The 18,242-nt window shown below is 34.5% G+C and overlaps 2 protein-coding genes across 3 annotated transcripts; one reads left to right on the top strand and one right to left on the bottom strand.

Annotated features, from left to right (window-relative positions):
- The first annotated feature begins 2,358 nt into the window (after positions 1–2,358).
- On the top strand, positions 2,359–9,505 carry LOC18100149 (membrane-associated 30 kDa protein, chloroplastic). The gene is made up of 11 exons (XM_006381341.3): positions 2,359–2,622; positions 3,367–3,491; positions 3,618–3,728; positions 3,972–4,036; positions 4,144–4,225; positions 5,076–5,150; positions 5,768–5,838; positions 5,935–6,017; positions 6,841–6,905; positions 8,688–8,762; positions 9,132–9,505. The coding sequence occupies exons 1-11, from the start codon at positions 2,463–2,465 to the stop codon at positions 9,243–9,245; spliced, it is 1,026 nt and encodes a 341-aa protein (XP_006381403.1). The 5' UTR covers positions 2,359–2,462; the 3' UTR covers positions 9,246–9,505.
- A 3,277-nt stretch (positions 9,506–12,782) lies between these two features.
- LOC18100150 (uncharacterized) lies at positions 12,783–18,203 on the bottom strand. Of its 2 annotated transcripts, none has more exons than XM_052453798.1 (10): positions 18,018–18,203; positions 17,736–17,935; positions 17,536–17,644; positions 16,526–16,883; positions 15,870–15,939; positions 15,673–15,740; positions 14,761–14,876; positions 14,560–14,666; positions 13,881–14,023; positions 12,783–13,356 (listed from the first exon to the last, which is right to left on the bottom strand). In XM_052453798.1, the coding sequence occupies exons 1-10, from the start codon at positions 18,096–18,098 to the stop codon at positions 13,337–13,339; spliced, it is 1,272 nt and encodes a 423-aa protein (XP_052309758.1). In that variant the 5' UTR covers positions 18,099–18,203; the 3' UTR covers positions 12,783–13,336. The 2 variants fall into 2 exon arrangements, with proteins under 2 accessions (XP_052309758.1, XP_006381405.1); XM_006381343.3 differs by having other exon boundaries at positions 12,783–13,358; positions 13,884–14,023; positions 18,018–18,202.
- Between the last annotated feature and the right edge of the window lie 39 nt (positions 18,204–18,242).

Consider the following 18,242-nt stretch of genomic DNA (forward strand, 5'->3'; position numbering starts at 1 on the left):
TGCATTTTTATGCATTGAGAAAATTTTTAACTAACTAAAAGTTTATATGTGTTTTTAATAAAATTAATCGAGAATTATATATGTCAATAAATATAAAAATAAGTTGTTAAAGTTAACCAAAGACTAAGTCAAGAAGTTGAAAAATGGATGTAGATTAATATATCTTATCTCATGTTGTGAGAAGCTCTTAAAATATTTTCATCTAATTATATGTCGAAAGATTATTTTTTTTTGCAAGAAAAGCACTAATTTAAATTATATTGAAATAAAATTATTTTATAGTATAATTGTTTCTTTTCTTATCATATATGTTTTTTTGAATATAGCTTTTGGAGGCATGTTGTTTGTTCGCTAAAAACTAAAAGTAATTAGAATAAATATATATAAAAAACTTCTAAAGATCTAAAAGAAGGTATCTCCTTAACTAAAACCCTCTTTATCTTATTAATACAAACTTTTTTTTTATGATAGTTTTTTTACTAGAATAATTATTTTTTAAATAACAACTTATCAGAATCACAAAAGCAAGTTTTAGTAAAGAAAAAAACTTGTATTTGATATTCTTTGTGAAAATGTGTGTGTGTGTGTGTGTGTGTGTGTGTATAAAGAATAATATACAATGTGTTGCCTTATGTATGATTACTGTCCATCTTAGGTGGCTAGAAAGTTGAGTTTAAACCTTTTTAACACAAAACCCACTTCCAACACTTTTTTAACCTGAAAACATCCTAGACACCTCAATAAACCCGTTAATAACCTTAAATTAGCCTTTAATCTTCCTAAAAATGAAAAATCAACTCGATTAAAAAAACTCTCGAGCCCTGATCTACCTTTTCCTCGTAGATGAAAGGTTAAAAAACCATAACGAAACTCTTCTTATTAGATGAAACTTATCGACAACAAGAACAACTTTTTTGGTGGTTGGATTGTGGCAAACTGACACACTTGTTCTCTCCTCTCATGTTTCCTTATGACTCTCTCTCTTTCTCATCTCTAAAATCTAGGGATTAAAAAGTAAATAAAATAAGGTTTTGAACCAAAACATAAAACTTCAAGAAACATGGACCAAAAATGAAAAAAAACCTAGGGGATTAAAAAAAAAAAAAAATATGCTCATGCACTGTGAAAAAGAAGAGGCTAAATATTTGTTTTAGTTTCAAATTCAATCCCTGAAGTTTCAATTGTTTTGAATCAATCAAATTGAATTTTATTTTGTCAAATCAAGCATTAACCCAATATCGAAACTTTTTATTGACATTGCCAAAACCCCATATCAAGCCAACCAAAATAAATCATTAAGTCCAATCGTATATCAATTTAATATGAAAGGATCAAATGGAAAAAAAAATCTAGTGATTAAAAAAAATGAAATGACAAAAAAAAAAGGAAAAGGAAAAAGAAAACATTATGGGTCATTGCTGCAATCCATAGTTGATTGTGTTTTCCTCTAATATTGCATTTCCATCTTTTTTCTTAATATTTATTTTGTTTTGCATTGTCTCATATGTTCATGATTTCAAACATCATTCCATGATTTATTGAACGTTAATTTTACAAAACCGAACTATATTTGTTGTTAAAAATAATAATTAAAATAATAATAATTAAATTTGATATAAAAACAATTGGTAGCCTTGTTTGTTATTTTGGAGAGAGTAAGATGTAGAAATCAAGAAGAAAAGAGAGAAAAGAAAGATGAGATAAAAGAAAAAAAGAATGAATCACTAGAACCATGCCATCATCACACACTGTTAGAAAAAAAAGCCACACCTAAACTATTCCAAAGGCATGAAGGAAGACCATCTTAGGAGCTTGGAGGAAGTCACACGTGTCGCCATAATATGGTAGACTTCCTCACACGATGGTGCGTGTGTTACACGAGCTAGGAAACATCACCCTTTTATTTAATTTAGTCCATGATTTGGCAAAAAATGAGTTGAACATTTGTTTCAATTTCTAATTTAGTCTCCAAGTTTTAATAATCTTGAATCAATAAAATTGAATTTCATTCTGACAAATCAAGTACAAATCTAATGTTGGAATTTTTTTTTGAGAACCTCATATCAAGCTAACCAAAATAAATCATCTATGTCAATCCCAAATTAACTTTAATATAAAGGACTAAATTAAAAAAGAAACTTGAGTGATAAAAAAATCAAAGAATAAAAAAAAACTATGAGCAATACTACAATACAAATAGATTGTTTCTATGTGTAAAGGAAAAAGACGATGAGTTTTAGCTTCTTTTTAATAATAATTTAATAATTAATTAATTTAATTAACAACAACAGCAATAATAAAATCGAACCCGGTTCACCTTGCGATATTAGGGTCCGGCTCAGACGTAATAAAAAACCGAAATTGACAAAAGTGTTATCGAGTGATCCTGGTCTCTTCCTCTTCTATCCAGAAAGCCAAAGATTTATGATTACCAAAGCAGCAAAATTGAAACTCGCTTAAAAATGGCCATAAAATCACAGTTAATTTCAGGATTAACCCTGCCATTGCCACACCCTCCTTCTACTTCTTCAAGCTCCAACAACAACAGCAACAGCAACAATAATACTATTTTGAGTCTGGTGAAGAGGAGGAATCTCAAGACATCGTTTTTCAATGGTGGAGGTACGTGCTTTATTTGTTGTTGTGTATGTGTTTATAGGTATGTGTTTTTTTTTTTTTTTAATTTTGGTCCCTAAATTTGATCCTTTTTTGGATATTTAGGTCCTTTTTTCCATCGAAGTTTGGTGCCTTATAGTGTTGAATGTGAATTGAGAGGAGACCCAGATGCTATAATTCGCTGTTTTTTTATGTTAATGGCCTTTTTTAGCGATATGAGTGAAGGATTTTTGGATTCTTTGTCTTGTGTGGATTTTCTTATTCAAAAAATTATACAAGGATAGGCAATTGTTAGCTTTAGAGTAGTAATTGTGTGGAGCCCAATTGTATGTTTCTATAGTTGGTTTCTTTTAGGGGTGATAAATAATGAGACCCTTTTGGATAAATTTGTAATGTCTACGGTGGAGTGTTGTGATTGTGAGGTGGAGTTTGGTAGGGGCTGATTGTTTGAGGACCAATGAATTCAACAGAGTGTTACAAGTCACAAGAGTTGATGGGGTTGGCTGTATGGATGTTCTTGATTGTTTTGTTCGGTTTTGGGCTGAATGTTGTTTGTGAGCTTTTGGTATTCTGAATTTGAGTAATTTGATGTAGATCTTTAACAAGTTTAATAATGGTATTGTCACAAGCATAACAGAGTATCTCTATATAAATGCCAGCAATCTGATTCAGAATACACACATTTCTGCAGTTGGCACTGCACTTGTGCGTTTAAACACATATATTTGCTGAATTTAATTTTGCTTGCAGTTGAAGCTCTAAAAATTACTAGGATTAGGACCGGTCTATCCACTCGGTCCCATTGTTATGGACATGGTGGAGGTGCTCTTGGAACTCGTATGAACCTTTTTGATCGGTTTGCTAGAGTTGTGAAGGTGAGATCCTGGATTGTTTACCTGCATTTATGGACTGATACTGTGGTGTTCGTTAATGACCACCATTGCTAACAATTGTTACTTTTTCTACATTAACCAACATGGTTTAGCTTTCTTCTGTCACAGTCATATGCAAATGCAATTGTAAGTTCCTTTGAAGATCCTGAGAAAATTCTAGAGCAGACAGTACTTGAAATGAATGATGACCTAACAAAGATGCGTCAGGCCACAGCACAAGTAATTGATCTTGCATTTGTTTCCTTCTTTAGTTACTATTGGTTCTCTCTTCCTTCTTCTCTTCATCTTTTCTCTTCTTCTTCCTCCATATATGAAGGTATAATATGTTAAGTATTTAACACCAAAATGGCAGTATCATTAATGAATATAAAATGTCCAGGCTTCTCAATATCCTGCCTGTGTGGAATTTCTTTATTCTTCCTCCTTTTCCTTTATGATGTTCTTCTTTTATATTTTCTCTAGGTTTTGGCTTCTCAAAAGCGTTTGGAAAATAAATATAATGCTACACAACAAGCTTCTGAAGAATGGTAACCATGGTTGGAGTTACTATTACATACAAGGGAAAACTCAATTAGATTTGTTATTTTGACTGCATTCTTATGGTATAAATGAAGCATTATTTTGCACTGTGTAGGTACCGTAAGGCACAACTTGCTCTTCAAAAGGGGGAGGAAGACCTTGCACGTGAAGCTCTTAAGAGGCGTAAAACCTATGCTGTAAGTTCAATGTTCCTGAAAGAGACTATGTGGTGTTTGAATTTGTCCATTTCTAGCTTCTGTTTTGCACCATGTACCTCTGCATTACAAAGCAATAACGATACTTGGACTAAAGGTCTACTGGTATCAAACAAGGTTAACAATGCTAAATGCTACTGCATCGGCATTCAAGCCTTGTTGCACTGCTGTCGGAAAGAGATGGAGAAAGAGAGCGAGAAAAGGAAAAATCTTTTTTCTTGAATTAACAGTCCATAAGAATTTGTGGGTTAATTTAGATGTAACCTCTCTGCTAGTTCCATCATATGTTTTCATACTTTATGATCGTGTAATTTTGTTTATTTTATTACTGCTTTAATATATTGTGCTAGCAAAGAGTAATTCAATCTAGATGATGAGAACACATCAGTAACTAATATCTTCCATTTTCTTAATTTGTTATCAATTCATAATTTTCTACTTTGAGTATCCCCAGTCTGTAAAGAACCTAGGATAGATGATTTTTTATGAATGTTGTTACTTTGATTGGCAGCTCTGTGTTCACAGCAGCTTCTGATAAATAATGCTTAATCTAGAAGAGCAAATATTTTATAGGGTTGTTCCTCAACTTAATGCCCTCTTATCAAGTACATTCTTTATCACCATCAAAACAAAAAGCTTAATTCCCTCATGTTTACTGAACACTGTTACTTCTAAAATAACAAATGTGGAAGTTGCTGTTATTTGTTGTTGAGAATTCAGGTGTGACTGTAAACAAAGAGTTGTTCAGATGTTGCAAGCTGAATGTGGAAGTGTTGTCAAATTTACAAAGGAATCCTTGGGAAAGTTAATTGTTCTGCTTTCATTTTTGCAGGATAATGCTAATTCTTTCAAAGCACAACTTGATCAACAGAGAAGTGTTGTTGAAAATCTCATCTCTAATACTCGGGTATGCATATTCTTATGATTCCTACATCGTGCTTCTTGTGAAAATAGCTTGTGTATTGTCATTGGTTTGGCCTGTCATTAACTGAACATTCTTAGGTAATGGTTCATCCTGTACTCATGAATTTATTTGAAGTATGGTACATAAACATTTATGAGATATGGTAGAAAATATATTTCCTGCCAGGAACAGAATGAACATGTTCAATAAATGTCGAATTCCTACTTAGTTTTGGGTTGAATTCAAGAAGAGGCATAGATAGAAATAAGGTATTAACTTATTGTTTGTGATCAGTTGCATAGTAATAATTTGAGTTCTTAAATGGAAGTAAGTTGGAGAGATATGGAGGCAATTTGCCTTCCCTTCCTTTCTTGTAACAATAAACCAAAGATAAACTTTAAAAGATGCTTGAGATTCTCCTGTTTTAGGATTTTGTTTGGTGTGGGAAGCTGACAAGTGACATTTTTTAGAATCCTTTTGGTAAAGATTTTCAAATTTACTTGGCCATATTTCATGCTGCTTTTCCTTTCTAATTTTTGGTTTTCATCTTTTCAATAGCTATAGTGATATATTAATGACTTTGTGGTAGTTGCTTTTAATGAAATCGATTTTATGTGTAGCTTTTGGAGAGCAAGATACAGGAGGCAAAATCAAAGAAAGATACTCTGAAAGCACGTGCTCAGTCTGCAAAGTTGTCTCTACCCCTAGTTCCCCTCTCTTAGTAGCTTTATTTCTTTGTGTTACCTTTCTAATGCTTGTTTTGCTGTGCACTTCTGTGTTCCTGTAGGACTGCAACCAAAGTGAATGAAATGTTGGGAAATGTTAATACAAGTAATGCACTTTCAGCTTTTGAAAAAATGGAAGAGAAAGGTAAGGTGTTTGGAACTAATCTCTTCATTGAAATTCTGTTTGGTATGCATTTCCTGCCGTCCTCTCCTATCTTATGTGAAGATTTTGACAGTTTCAGATAATATACTCTGGAAACAGAACATTATGACGTGTGATATATCAGTGGTTCTAGAATACACCTACATGTAGACATCACACTATATGCACACAACTGTTTTCCTTTATTTCCATGTCAGTCTACCAAAAACTCAATCAAGCTACAATCATTCTTTTCTCTCATTTTGTTTCAATGATTATGTCTCCAAATTGATTCTTTGTAACTGTGACCTGGATAGTTACCTAGGTTGTGTGTTTAACTTTTCCATTGCTTTCCAGTCTATTGATGCTCATATAACGATGTCTATTGTTGATGTCAATTCGAATCCTTTCTGTTACATATTCATGCAGTGTATTTAGCATCCACTGTATCACTTCTCTGTATCCTCCACTAACATGGCTGACCAAAAAATTTCAGCTGTGTTTCTCCCGCATCATCTGAAAGTTGCAGTCTCCCCCTTTTGAAAATGTTTTTTCTCCCCTGAGCTATCAATTTGGATATTAAGAGCACCATGTTATTCACCAGTTCCTTCATTGAATAATCCATAGTACCTTCAGTTGGATGCTGTTTATGTTTATCCTTGATCAAATGTGATTATTGGTCTCTAAAAATCATGCTTGCGGCAAGGCATCTGGATCCCTTGTTGATTGTCCTGGATTATTGCATAGTGTGGAATACTGTTGACACGTAATTGTATCTAAGATCTTTTTTCTGTATGCTCCCCCGCCCCCTCTCCCTTTTTGATAGTATTGGCAATGGAATCAGAAGCAGAAGCTCTTGGCCAATTAACTACAAACGAGCTTGATGGAAAGGTATTTATTTTTCTCCTTCAACTATTTTTTATACTTTCGCCTTCTATAATTTTTAAGAATGTTCCTGAGCTAAATTGTTCTCTGTCCAATGCTCCGTTTCTAAATTGTTGGAAGCATCCATGTTTGCTTTGTTGACCTTTACATTCTTATTGTGCAATGAGATGGCAACTTTTTATTTATGTATTTATTAATTTTGAATTGTTAATAAAAATATGCTAAACACGAAGACATATAGGCATGTCCTAACTTCCATAACTGATTGTCTAAAACTATCTGGTGGGGACACTGGACTCGAGATATTGTTTACGTACTCGTATGATCATAGACGATGGAGGGTAGTCCAAACCATTGAAAGATTGGGCTTTAGTTTATGTTTTGGTTTAATTTATTTGAACTTTTAGTTAAGGTTTATTAATTAGGCTTTATTTATTAAGCTTGATTTAAATATTGTTAGATATTTTATTTAGTGGGCTATAAGCCCAATTGCTTGTTTCTAGTTAGGGTTTAAATATTTATATCCTACTTTTCTAAATGTTAGACAATTGTTGATGAATTGAATAAAATTTGCAAAGTTGTGGACTTTTCCAACCCCCATTCTTTCTCTTCTTCAGCTTTTGCTTCTTATTCTTTGGTTTTTTCTTCTTAGCTTCTTCTTTTCTCTCTTCTTAACTTTTTACTTCATCTGCAAATCTCTCTTGTCTCGCATTAACTTTGGTATCACTGCATAGGCTTTTAATTGTTCTTACAGTTAATCGATCTTTTAGGACTTGTGAAAATCCTCAAAATTCAACACAGTTCCTAAACCCTAAAAACTATGTAGAATCATCATCAACAGTTGATCTAGACTTGAAAGAAAAAAAAAATCCTTTAATCTTTTTGCTTATAGCTTAAAAAAGTTCATCTTCAAATCTCTTTTGTCCTGCATCACTAGCACATGCATACATGCACACATTTGTACAATTGTGAGATTGATTTCAACCATGCCAAACCACACAAGCATGCAGTTAGGCCCTATTTAAAAGTCTGTAAATTTAGCAAATTTAATTAACTTCAAATTCATTTTCTCTATTCATATTTCAGAGCTAACATTAGTTATATAGAAATGAATTCAATTGTGATTAACATGATTGAGAAGCTGGGTTGGCTAGCCTTCTCTTCTTTTTGGTTTTCTAGTTCCAATTCCTTTCTGCAGCAATGGCTTACTCTTTCTCCTCTCCTATTTATTAACTGATGTTAAACTGCTAATATGGTAAGGAAAGGCCTGATTCTAACCCAAGGGGAGGTTCTTGAGTCCCTTTCCATGAACATGACTTCTTTGGCCCTTGATGGGCTGAACATCCGTTGGAATAGAATTTGGCAGACATTTTACCCCTGAAAGCTGAAATGCGTGATGGATCTGACTTCAAGTGTAGTCCTTCAAATGGGTCTTGAAGAAGAAATTCTCATTCAGTACATAAATACGATGAATGATGTATAATTAAAGGGTAGCTATTAATGTGGGCTGTTGGGAATAACACAGATAAGTTCCGTATTAGGGTATTTGAAAAGTAAAGGAGTTTTAACTTTTTGCCTTTACTATGACAACATACTTCTGAAACTTTCCATTGAACTATATATTTCTGCATGATTTTTACTCCAATTCCTACTTAAAACCAACTGCTGATCATCCCAATCATATTACCATATCAAATAGCACTTTTAACTTTACAATTGATGGTTTCTTTCCAAAAAGGAGATTTCTTTGTGATCCTTACCATTCTTTTATGCTTGTTGTATATGCAGTTTGCATTGCTTGAAGGCTCATCAGTTGATGACGACCTTGAGAATCTGAAGAAGGAACTTGCTGGTAGCTCAAAGGTTTGCCTTACACAACTTACTAGTTTATGAGAAAAAAGGTGCCCTGTGATTTTCTTGTCATATATAGCTCAACTCAACAAGGGCTAAATAATTACTGTCATAGTCTGTTTGATTACTTGTAAATAATCTTATCCTGGTATTCGTATCATGGATGGTGACCATGGAACCAGGACAAGAAATTATGAAATCTACATGATTATGGATTGAAATAATTTCTGTATACAAGACAGAGGTAGTACTGTGAGCATAAGAAGAAAAGATTGTTGATTGGCTTAAAGCTTCCATTGTGACTTTTCTTGTTGTAAAATTTGTGTAACTTCCATTTCCTTTTTCTTTGACAACTCTTATTTCTTTGATCCTCTGAAACAGAAAGGAGAACTTCCACCCGGAAGAACAGTTGTCACCAACTCAAACAATCCATTCCGAGATCCTGACATCGAGATGGAGCTCAATGAGTTGAGGCAAAAGAGAAATAACTTTTGAAGTATTTAATATTTTCATGTGCGAACACCCAATTCGTACGTATTGGATTAGGTCTTGCTTTGCGAGCAAAATACTCTGTAAAGGCCAAATAGATGATCGTTGTATAGTTGAGCCGAATTAAAATAGAACAAGTTTTGTTGAATTGGCTTGATGTTACACACCATTGTCACGTTGCAATTATAATCTATATTGCATGTGTGCGTGACAGCAAATTGACTTGCATTTAAAATGATTACTGGTAGCAGATTTGACCATTTAAAGATGGCGTTTTTTTTATGGGGCTTCAGATGCCACCTTTGCCGCAGTGTGAAGTGTGAAATGTGACCATCGAGCCAATTGTTCACTTGTCACAGCCAGCACGAGCGATGAAGGCTGCTTCTTCGCAGGTGGAGACAACAGTAATGCAACGGATGATTTTGGCTGTGCCCTAAACCGAGAATTCTTTACACATTCTATTGCACTTCTTATACGGGTCATAGGCTTGACTAGGTGCGAGCAGGCGGGCTTCCTAAACAGGTAGGAATATTCCCCATTTTTCATAATATTTTCTTTTATTATTGTCAAAGATTTTACCCGGGGTTTATATTTATTGTTTTTATTTATTTTATCTTAGAGGCTAATTGCAGTTACTCATAACAACGGATTTATGTTTTTATGAATGCGCTATACAAATACAACTAATTTATATAAAATATAAAAAGAAAAAATTGGAGATAAATTATATTAATATTTTTGAAGTATTATGAAACTAGAAAAAACATGTAAAAAAATCAATATCTATTTAAAAATAAAGTTAAACCCAAAAGTTTAAAAAATAAAATAAATGACATTATCAATATTTAAATAAAAAAGATTAATGTAAAGGAAAAAAAGGCTAGGTGTTGATGGGTTTAGCAAACTAGATCCAAGCGTTGGCCTATAATTAAAAAAAAAAAAAAAACAACTAAGTGTGCCTAGGTCTGGAAATCCAAGCCACATGCTTGAGAGAGTTTTTTCTTCTTCTTCTTTTAGGAGTGGACGTTGTTCTCTCAAGTTTTTCTTATATATAATGCAGTGGACGTTGTTCTCTCAAGCCCACATGCTTGAGAGTTTTTTCTTCTTCTTCTTTTAGGAGTGGACGTTGTTCTCTCAAGTTTTTCTTATATATAATGCAGTGGACGTTGTTCTCTCAAGCCCACATGCTTGAGAGTTTTTTCTTCATCCGGAACAGGTAGGAATATTCCATGACACATTCAAAGATTTTACAGAGGCAGAATTGAGTTTTTTTTTTCTTTTTTTTTTTTTAATCCGGGGTGTCCGGGTCAGCTTACGCGTACCATAACTAATTCCCGGATTCACTAAACACCCTGTAAGCCTAATAGGCTTTTTCTTATATACAATGCAGTGGACGTTTATCTCTCAAGCCCACATGCTTGAGAGTTTTTTCTTCATCCGGAACAGGTAGGAATATTCCATGACACATTCAAAGATTTTACAGAGGTAGAATTGAGTTTTTTTTTTCTTTTTTTTTTTTAATTCGGAGTGTCCGGGTCAGCTTACGCGTACCATAACTAATCCCCGGACTCACTAAACACCTTGTAAGCCTAATAGGCTTTTTCTTATATACAATGCAGTGGACGTTTATCTCTCAAGCCCACATGCTTGAGAGTTTTTTCTTCATCCGGAACAGGTAGGAATATTCCATGACACATTCAAAGATTTTACAGAGGCAGAATTGAGTTTTTTTTTTCTTTTTTTTTTTTAATCCGGGGTGTCCGGGTCAGCTTACGCGTACCATAACTAATCCCCGGACTCACTAAACACCCTGTAAGCCTAATAGGCTTTTTCGTATATACAATGCAGTGGACGTTTATCTCTCAAGCCCACATGCTTGAGAGTTTTTTCTTCATCCGGAACAGGTAGGAATATTCCATGACACATTCAAAGATTTTACAGAGACAGAATTGAGTTTTTTTTTTTTTTTTTAATCCGAGGTGTCCGGGTCAGCTTATGCGTACCATAACTAATCCCCGGACCCACTAAACACCCTGCAAGCCTAGTAGGCAGGTAAAACACCGTGAGGGTGACAGATATACAGATACCGCTGGGCCATAAGCCTCGGTGTGGGTTCTTTTTAATTCATATGCAAGAGCATGCAAATAAAAACCTATCCCAACACGTGAAACCATGCAAATGTAATTTATAGGAATGAAATTGAAAAAAATAAAAAGAGGAATGAAATTGAAAGAAATAAAAAGATAAGTGACTGAAATAAAAAATAAAAACTTAAATGATCTAAAAATGGGAAAAAGTAGCTATAAATTGTGGGGTGAATATGTTAACGTGAGAGGACGTACCGTTAATCCCCATTCTATTACTTTATACTGTTAATGAGCAAGTAATTCAACACCGGGTATGTTACACGGAAGCGTTAGCAACCCAAGCAAAATTCCTACATTTTCCAAGAGAATTAAGTCCAAGCATACAATGCTACCCTCTTTTGTGGATTTTTTTTTTTTGGTTATTATACATAAATACCATCACTCATCAAGGTTCAGCATTTTCGGTTAGATTTATTTATTTTCCTTTCAAAACCAGGTGAACATGTTCAATTTAATTGGATTTAGGCTTTTCATAGCTTGTTTTGGTCCATCATCACCCTCTTTTACCACAAATAATTTTAAAAAACCACAAAACACTTCTCCTGGACTACAAACATATATACAAAGTTTAATATTCATTTTAATAACCAATAAAAAAATAAAAAATAAAAAATATTTGTAAGAGTTTCTTTCTTCTTCTTTTTTTTATAAAAAAAAGAGCTAGCTTTTGCATCCATGGTTATTTTTGGTTTCTAAAAGATATTAGATTTACTTAAAGGTGGTTCATTTTTGTTTAAAATCAGTCGAATTCAATTAGTTTTATTTTTTAAATCAAAACCGAGCTGAACTTAATGTTTTTCCTTGTTTTAAAATCTATATTTTATGGTTTTTTTTTTCTCAATTCAATATTTTTAATTTTATTGGTTAATCGATTTTTTTCTCACCGCTATCACCCATCTTTATATTTCCACAAGCCAATAATAAGCACTCAAAAGCTCCAGGTAGAGAAACTCGCATTTACAAAGACAACTTTCTTGAGCAATTTTGAGTGCATTTTTTACCATAAATTTTGAAAAAAGGAGCCATCTCTTAATCATTTATGTCATCTTAGTTTCTATTTTAAGCTAGCATCTGTTTAGTGTGCAGGCAACAAGGGTGTTGCCGGAGGAATTTGCAAGAGCAAATCACTAGACATTCTCTCCAGTTTATGAGATGGCAGAAAACAACATGGGTTGTTGGCTTGCATCAGGACCCGGCGTCAGAGGCCCTGGTCACTAGTTTTATTCATGACGGAGGGACTTGTGGATTTCTTTAATGATTTTATGTACAACAAACAACACTGTGAAGCCAAGCTCCGAGTCATCAAATCACCGGGTCAACCCATCAGGTTAGATCGAGATTTCATAACTATACTTGACTCGTACATACTTTAATAAAACAGTGAACGCAGGAAAGCAAAATGAAATCACAGTCTTGCATTAATAGCAAAATGCAATAGCCAATTCTATCTTTGTTGCTGTTGTTGATCATCATTTCCTGGGATTACAAAACCAAATGCTAAGAAAGCAAACACAAATATTATATCCTTGTTTCCATGCAGGTAAACTCAACAACAAAATGGACCACTAAAAAATTTTGATCAGGCATCACTTGTCAAGAAGCAAAACATGGACCTCAATTTTCTCCCAGCCAGGCTCACCCCCCAGAAATTCTAGGAGCTCGCTTCCAGGGTTAACCTTTCACTTTCTCTTGCTATGTCTCACAATTTCAGTAAAATAACCAAAACTATCCTACTCGCCTTTCTCATGTTGGTAACCTGATGCCTTTCCAGTTCTGCCAATTAGATATGGCTCCAGCATAGAATCATCACCGTGCATGTCAAGACCATGATAAGACCGAGTTGCAAAATAATCTGCCCCGGATCGCACTGTGCCCTTGGTGAGAGAATTAGAACTTCTGTCCTGCAATTTTAGAGCCTTCTCTGTTGCATTTGCCAAAGCTAGAACTCCTTCATTTTCTTCTTCTTTTTTCTCTGTTTGTGCAACAATTCAAATATTTTGTTAAATCACTACAGCATGTAAGATGTGGAATGAATGCATCAATGGAATTCTCAAGAAAGTTTAGGTAAGGTTACATTAAGTTCAACATCTCAAAGCAAATCATGGTCCATAATTTGAAAAAAGAGAACCCAAGACTCACAAATATGAGAAAATAATGGATGATGAATCACCAATTCATCTAGTGCATTTTTCACTTTGCTTTCCATCACTATACCACCATTAATAATAATAAACATTTACTATTTCATCAAGAAAAAAAAAAAACTAATGCTGAAACAATGAAGAGTAATAAATTCCAACATGCTTTTCATCCATGACACTGCAGAAAACGAGGATAGAATTATGGTATTATCCTCATGGCCTCGTCCCTTTTCTATCATTAACAGAAGTAAACAACAACAGCTTAGACAATCATGCATTATTTCCAAGTTTTATCATTCAAAGGTACAACTCCAATAATCCACATGCAACAGAGAACTGGAAGCAGGTAAGACTACCTTGCAAATCAAAATCTTCAACATATCTGCCTTGCACAAAAGAAAACCGTGCTTCTTCAGAGTAACTCTTCACTTCCACTGGAGATGAAGTAATCAAATCCCTGAATTCCATCACATATGCTCCTGTCCATTCACTTCCTCTGCAAAATGCAATTCTGATAAATGAGGATTTGGAAGTGAATGAATACCCAGAATTCCCGGGATGATGAATTCTATATGTAAACATAAATTTTGGAATGCAATTACTCTCCCTCCAAATCCCCTCCTCCATCCACCTTACAATGCCAACTCAAAAGTCAAATCACGGTCTATATGTTGCTCTGATGTGGCATCACTCTGTTTTTAAGGGAGAGAGAATAAAATGGAAGAGATAGAGGTTTATTCCAGTGAAGAGGATTAATGAACTGCTGGACCTATTGCCGCTGCTTTAGTAAGTATGATGGATAACCTGCTTAGCCTACTCTTCTAACTAGATGGCAGAAGCACCTGCTATTAGACTATCCCTTGGGTTTCAAAGGAGGAAAAAAAATTGGAACCACATAACTTAACCTATTAATAATGAGGCGGAACAGAACAAAAGGAAAAGAGGAGATCGATGAGATTTACAAAATAGAAGTTGGATTAAGCATTTTGCTAGGAAGTCAATTTTTAGCTTGCAGGTGTAACAAATTCAAACCTGTTGAAAGCTAGCATGGCCTCAAATGGAGTAATAACTGGAGCATAGAAGTCTTTGCTATCCAGTAGAGCAGTTTGGGCACAGGAGACATAGATAAAAACATCACACTGCCACAAACAGAATATAGTCATTATGCAACTCAAAATTCTAACATCCATAACTAAAAGTAGACAATCTTCCGAGTCAGATAATTGGGTTTACTTCAGGGAAGTTGGCAAGCTTTGCAGGATTTGGCCTTCCCATGACAAGAGTATAGACCTTTTTCCCTGCACCAGTGATCAGGTCTTTCATCTGATGGATCATATTGAGGTAACCAGCTGCACCAAATGGAAGCACATTGAACAACTGATTGTCTATACTACATTAAGAATAGAACACTAGTAATACATTATCTATAAGCATACAGCATGTATTAGTCCCAAAGAAGTAAGAAGAAGAAACTTTGTAGTATTCCAGATATCACGTAAAAATGGTCTTGTTGTCTTAAAGCAAAGCTAAAATGAACAGATCTTATTAGTTATTAGATGTTCATTCTCCTAGGAATATTAGAATTCAACTTCAAAACAATTTTTAGAATGAACTCAAAGGAATAACCATATACAAGCAGGATATCCCATAGTCATTCAAAGTCAAACCCAGGAATAATTTCCAGATTCTGGTAAGATTTCCCATCAATGGGTGTTTATTATTCTAAGACAAACTCTAGGAACTAAAGTCAAAGAAAGACCAATAGATAAGAACTAGAATAGTGAAAAAAGTGCAGATCACCGGAGTTTGACTACATGCACATCTAAGCGTGGTGTTTGTATATATACATATATACATTGCACATATGCACATAGAGACATAAAAGGGGATAAAATTAAGAATCCAGTTCTCAGCAGGTAAAAGAAACGTCTTGAAAGAAGAGTGCAGAACATGAACATGCTCAGGATTCAGGAATAAATGGCAGTGCATTTCAGAACTGCACAGGAGCCAGAGTTCCAGACTGGTATAAAAGTGGAAGTTAAATGGTAAAATAATGAAATGCTGGAAAGATGACCCCCCAGGAATGCAAAACCACAGATGTAACTATAAATACAAAATTAGATAAAATCACCAGAAATGACATACCTACTCCGAGAGTTCCCACCAAAATCCCAACAATGTTAGCATCTTTTGCCTTCTCCACTAGGTAATATCTGCATGTAATATCACTAACACAATGAACCAAGCAACAGAGCTACATGACATGAATACAGAAAATTAGGAGGAAAAAATTCAGAGAAGAAGACAAAGGGAGAACAAAACTTTTATCTCATAAATAATACCTACGCTTCAGAATCCTTCTCTGTTGAGATAAATCTGTTCCCAAGAAATTTCCATTGGCATCATATCTGACTAAACCCACCGCCACCAAATCAAATTCAGCATTTGTTTAAGAAGATAAAAGAAAAGAAATACAGCTGGCATATTTTAATATTGGATAGTACCCAATTATGCAGATGCTTAACTGAAAATGTTTCACATTCTGAGCAATTAAGCAAATAATTTTAAGGACTTAGGATATCAACTGACAGGCCAGAGCAATCAAATCAAAATATTTTGAGGTTCTCACAACCATACTAGCAAATAAGCTCAATGAGAAAAATACATGCAAAAGCATAGCTTGAGTTTAAAAGGAAAAACACCATATCAATATTATCAGAAGATAAACGGGAATGGAGCTAACATGGCTTATAAATAAAGGCAGTTAAGCAACCAGAAACTGAAAATTTTCTAGGTTGTGGGGAAGAATTGTAAACACAAAACATACACACAGAAGCACAGTAATACAAACAAGAATATCTCCACCACCATCAGAATGCAGGCACCTGAATTTTGGTAAAGCAACAAATGCAAGTTATTCATTAAGCAAACACACACATGTGAATATCCAAAAAACAATTCACAGCAAATTTAATGCAAACATGGCAACAACTTCTACCTATTTCGCATCCATTGAATGTGAGTACAACATTTGCAAATGCTGAATTGTCCGAACCAATCCATAAAAGCAAGTAGTCCTCCATTTTTTGTCCACTAGGTAATTCCCAGCTCAAGCCTCCAATGGTGTGTCTAGAACAAGCTGCCACACCAAGTTCATTGCTAACCTCACCATCACCAACTGACCTGGGAAGCCCACCAGAATCTTTATGGCAATCGGGAGGATTTATTAATGGACACATAACTTCCGCAAAATGAAATACAGTCTTGGTTTTGGACCCAGATAGTGTGGATGCTGCTGCTACCAGTTCCTCTCTGATATATGGAATTGCATGTGCATATTCCAGTCCAAAAAGCACCTATATCCAAAAATAAGTAATTGCGCAATTGTGCTTGCTGGCAGTAAGCTATGCCAGAACAATCAATTCTTTAAACTTCAAAACACACATTTATCCTAAGATCCTATCATCCAATGTCATAGTTGCCATGAATATACATAGCAACATTATGTTGTACCAACAAAAGTCTTTGTTACATGGATAGTATATCTCAAATAAAGGTGTCTTTTATACCTTCAGAATTATAAGACCCCCAAATTATTAGCAGACAAGAAAATCAGTAACTTCATGTTTGATTTTTTGTTTCTTTTAGGCTCAAGGGTAATCAATGCCTAATATAGCTCCAGGCACACACTAGCCAGCTAGTAGAGTTAGTAAGGGATTCTTCCAACAAGACTCAATCAATCTCCTTCACTGCGGATGGAGAAATTTACAAGCAAAAAGGAATTTAAAGCACCAACTCAACTTGATCATCACAATTTTGAACTTAACAGCTACAGAGAAGCCACTAAGATTTTCTAGACTGTGATGGACAAGCAAGCAAATTATGAACCACCCTACATGCTCATCATAAGTTCAACTACAACTACATTGCTCAAATCACGATAAAGTAGTACCACATTGCCATGTGGATCGCTTAAAAAAATTCGTACATTGCAACATTATATCATACCAGAAAGGGCTTGCTGTTATTTGAGGCATAATTCGATAAACTTGCAGCACAACTTGATACATCAATCATAGCTTTTCCAAAAACAAAGAAAGCCGGAAGGGTCGATGTCCTGCCAAAATCAAACACACAAAACATAAAAAAAAAAAAAAAAGAACAAACAAGCTGAAATGTAAGAAATGAAGATAAAAAGTAGTACTCACGGGCTAAGGCAAGTGTGTCCGTAATGAATAACACAATCAGCATTGATACGCGAAGCTCCTACTTCATCAACACAACAACTTCCATACGTTGAATCCGCCATTACAAACAAACTAACCCCAATTTGTTCTTTCAGTTTCGCAATTTTCTCCCTCAAAGCTCTCACCACTTTAGTACAATCCTTCAGTAACTCATCTGGAAACTATATTTTTTTTTAAATAATGATATATAATTAGCAGAGAAAAAGAGAGGTTTTAGCCATGTAATTAATTATTATTAATTACCTGTAAAGCGACTCTGGTGAAGTTTCTGCTGTGAATGAAATCCACTGTCCGGTCAATTTCGTAAATTTCCATCAAATCCATGCCTAAACTTGAAGTACAAAGCCTTCTCTTTCTGCTGTCTGCACTGGAGAAGGAGGAGGACTGGAAGAAGCGTGCACAAACATTAAACAAACAGACTTTAACACTAACATAGATAGGAGTGTAAGAAAAATAATGGTCCTAATG

This window comes from Populus trichocarpa, chromosome 6, assembly GCF_000002775.5.
Source record: "Populus trichocarpa isolate Nisqually-1 chromosome 6, P.trichocarpa_v4.1, whole genome shotgun sequence".
NCBI lineage: Eukaryota > Viridiplantae > Streptophyta > Magnoliopsida > Malpighiales > Salicaceae > Populus > Populus trichocarpa.

Bases quoted from the DNA above. Each gene is read 5' to 3' on its own strand.
- LOC18100150 (XM_006381343.3), bottom strand. From the start codon at position 18,098: ATGGATTTGATGGAAATTTACGAAATTGACCGGACAGTGGATTTCATT. The intron at 15,741-15,869 runs GTATTATTTATG...TATTACATGCAG, and splicing joins AGAAGGATTCTGAAGCGTAG to ATATTACCTAGTGGAGAAGG. The intron at 14,877-15,672 runs GTATGTCATTTC...CATTTGGTGCAG, and splicing joins GGTGGGAACTCTCGGAGTAG to CTGGTTACCTCAATATGATC.
- LOC18100149 (XM_006381341.3), top strand. From the start codon at position 2,463: ATGGCCATAAAATCACAGTTAATTTCAGGATTAACCCTGCCATTGCCA. The intron at 4,226-5,075 runs GTAAGTTCAATG...TCATTTTTGCAG, and splicing joins AGAGGCGTAAAACCTATGCT to GATAATGCTAATTCTTTCAA. The intron at 6,906-8,687 runs GTATTTATTTTT...TTGTATATGCAG, and splicing joins CAAACGAGCTTGATGGAAAG to TTTGCATTGCTTGAAGGCTC.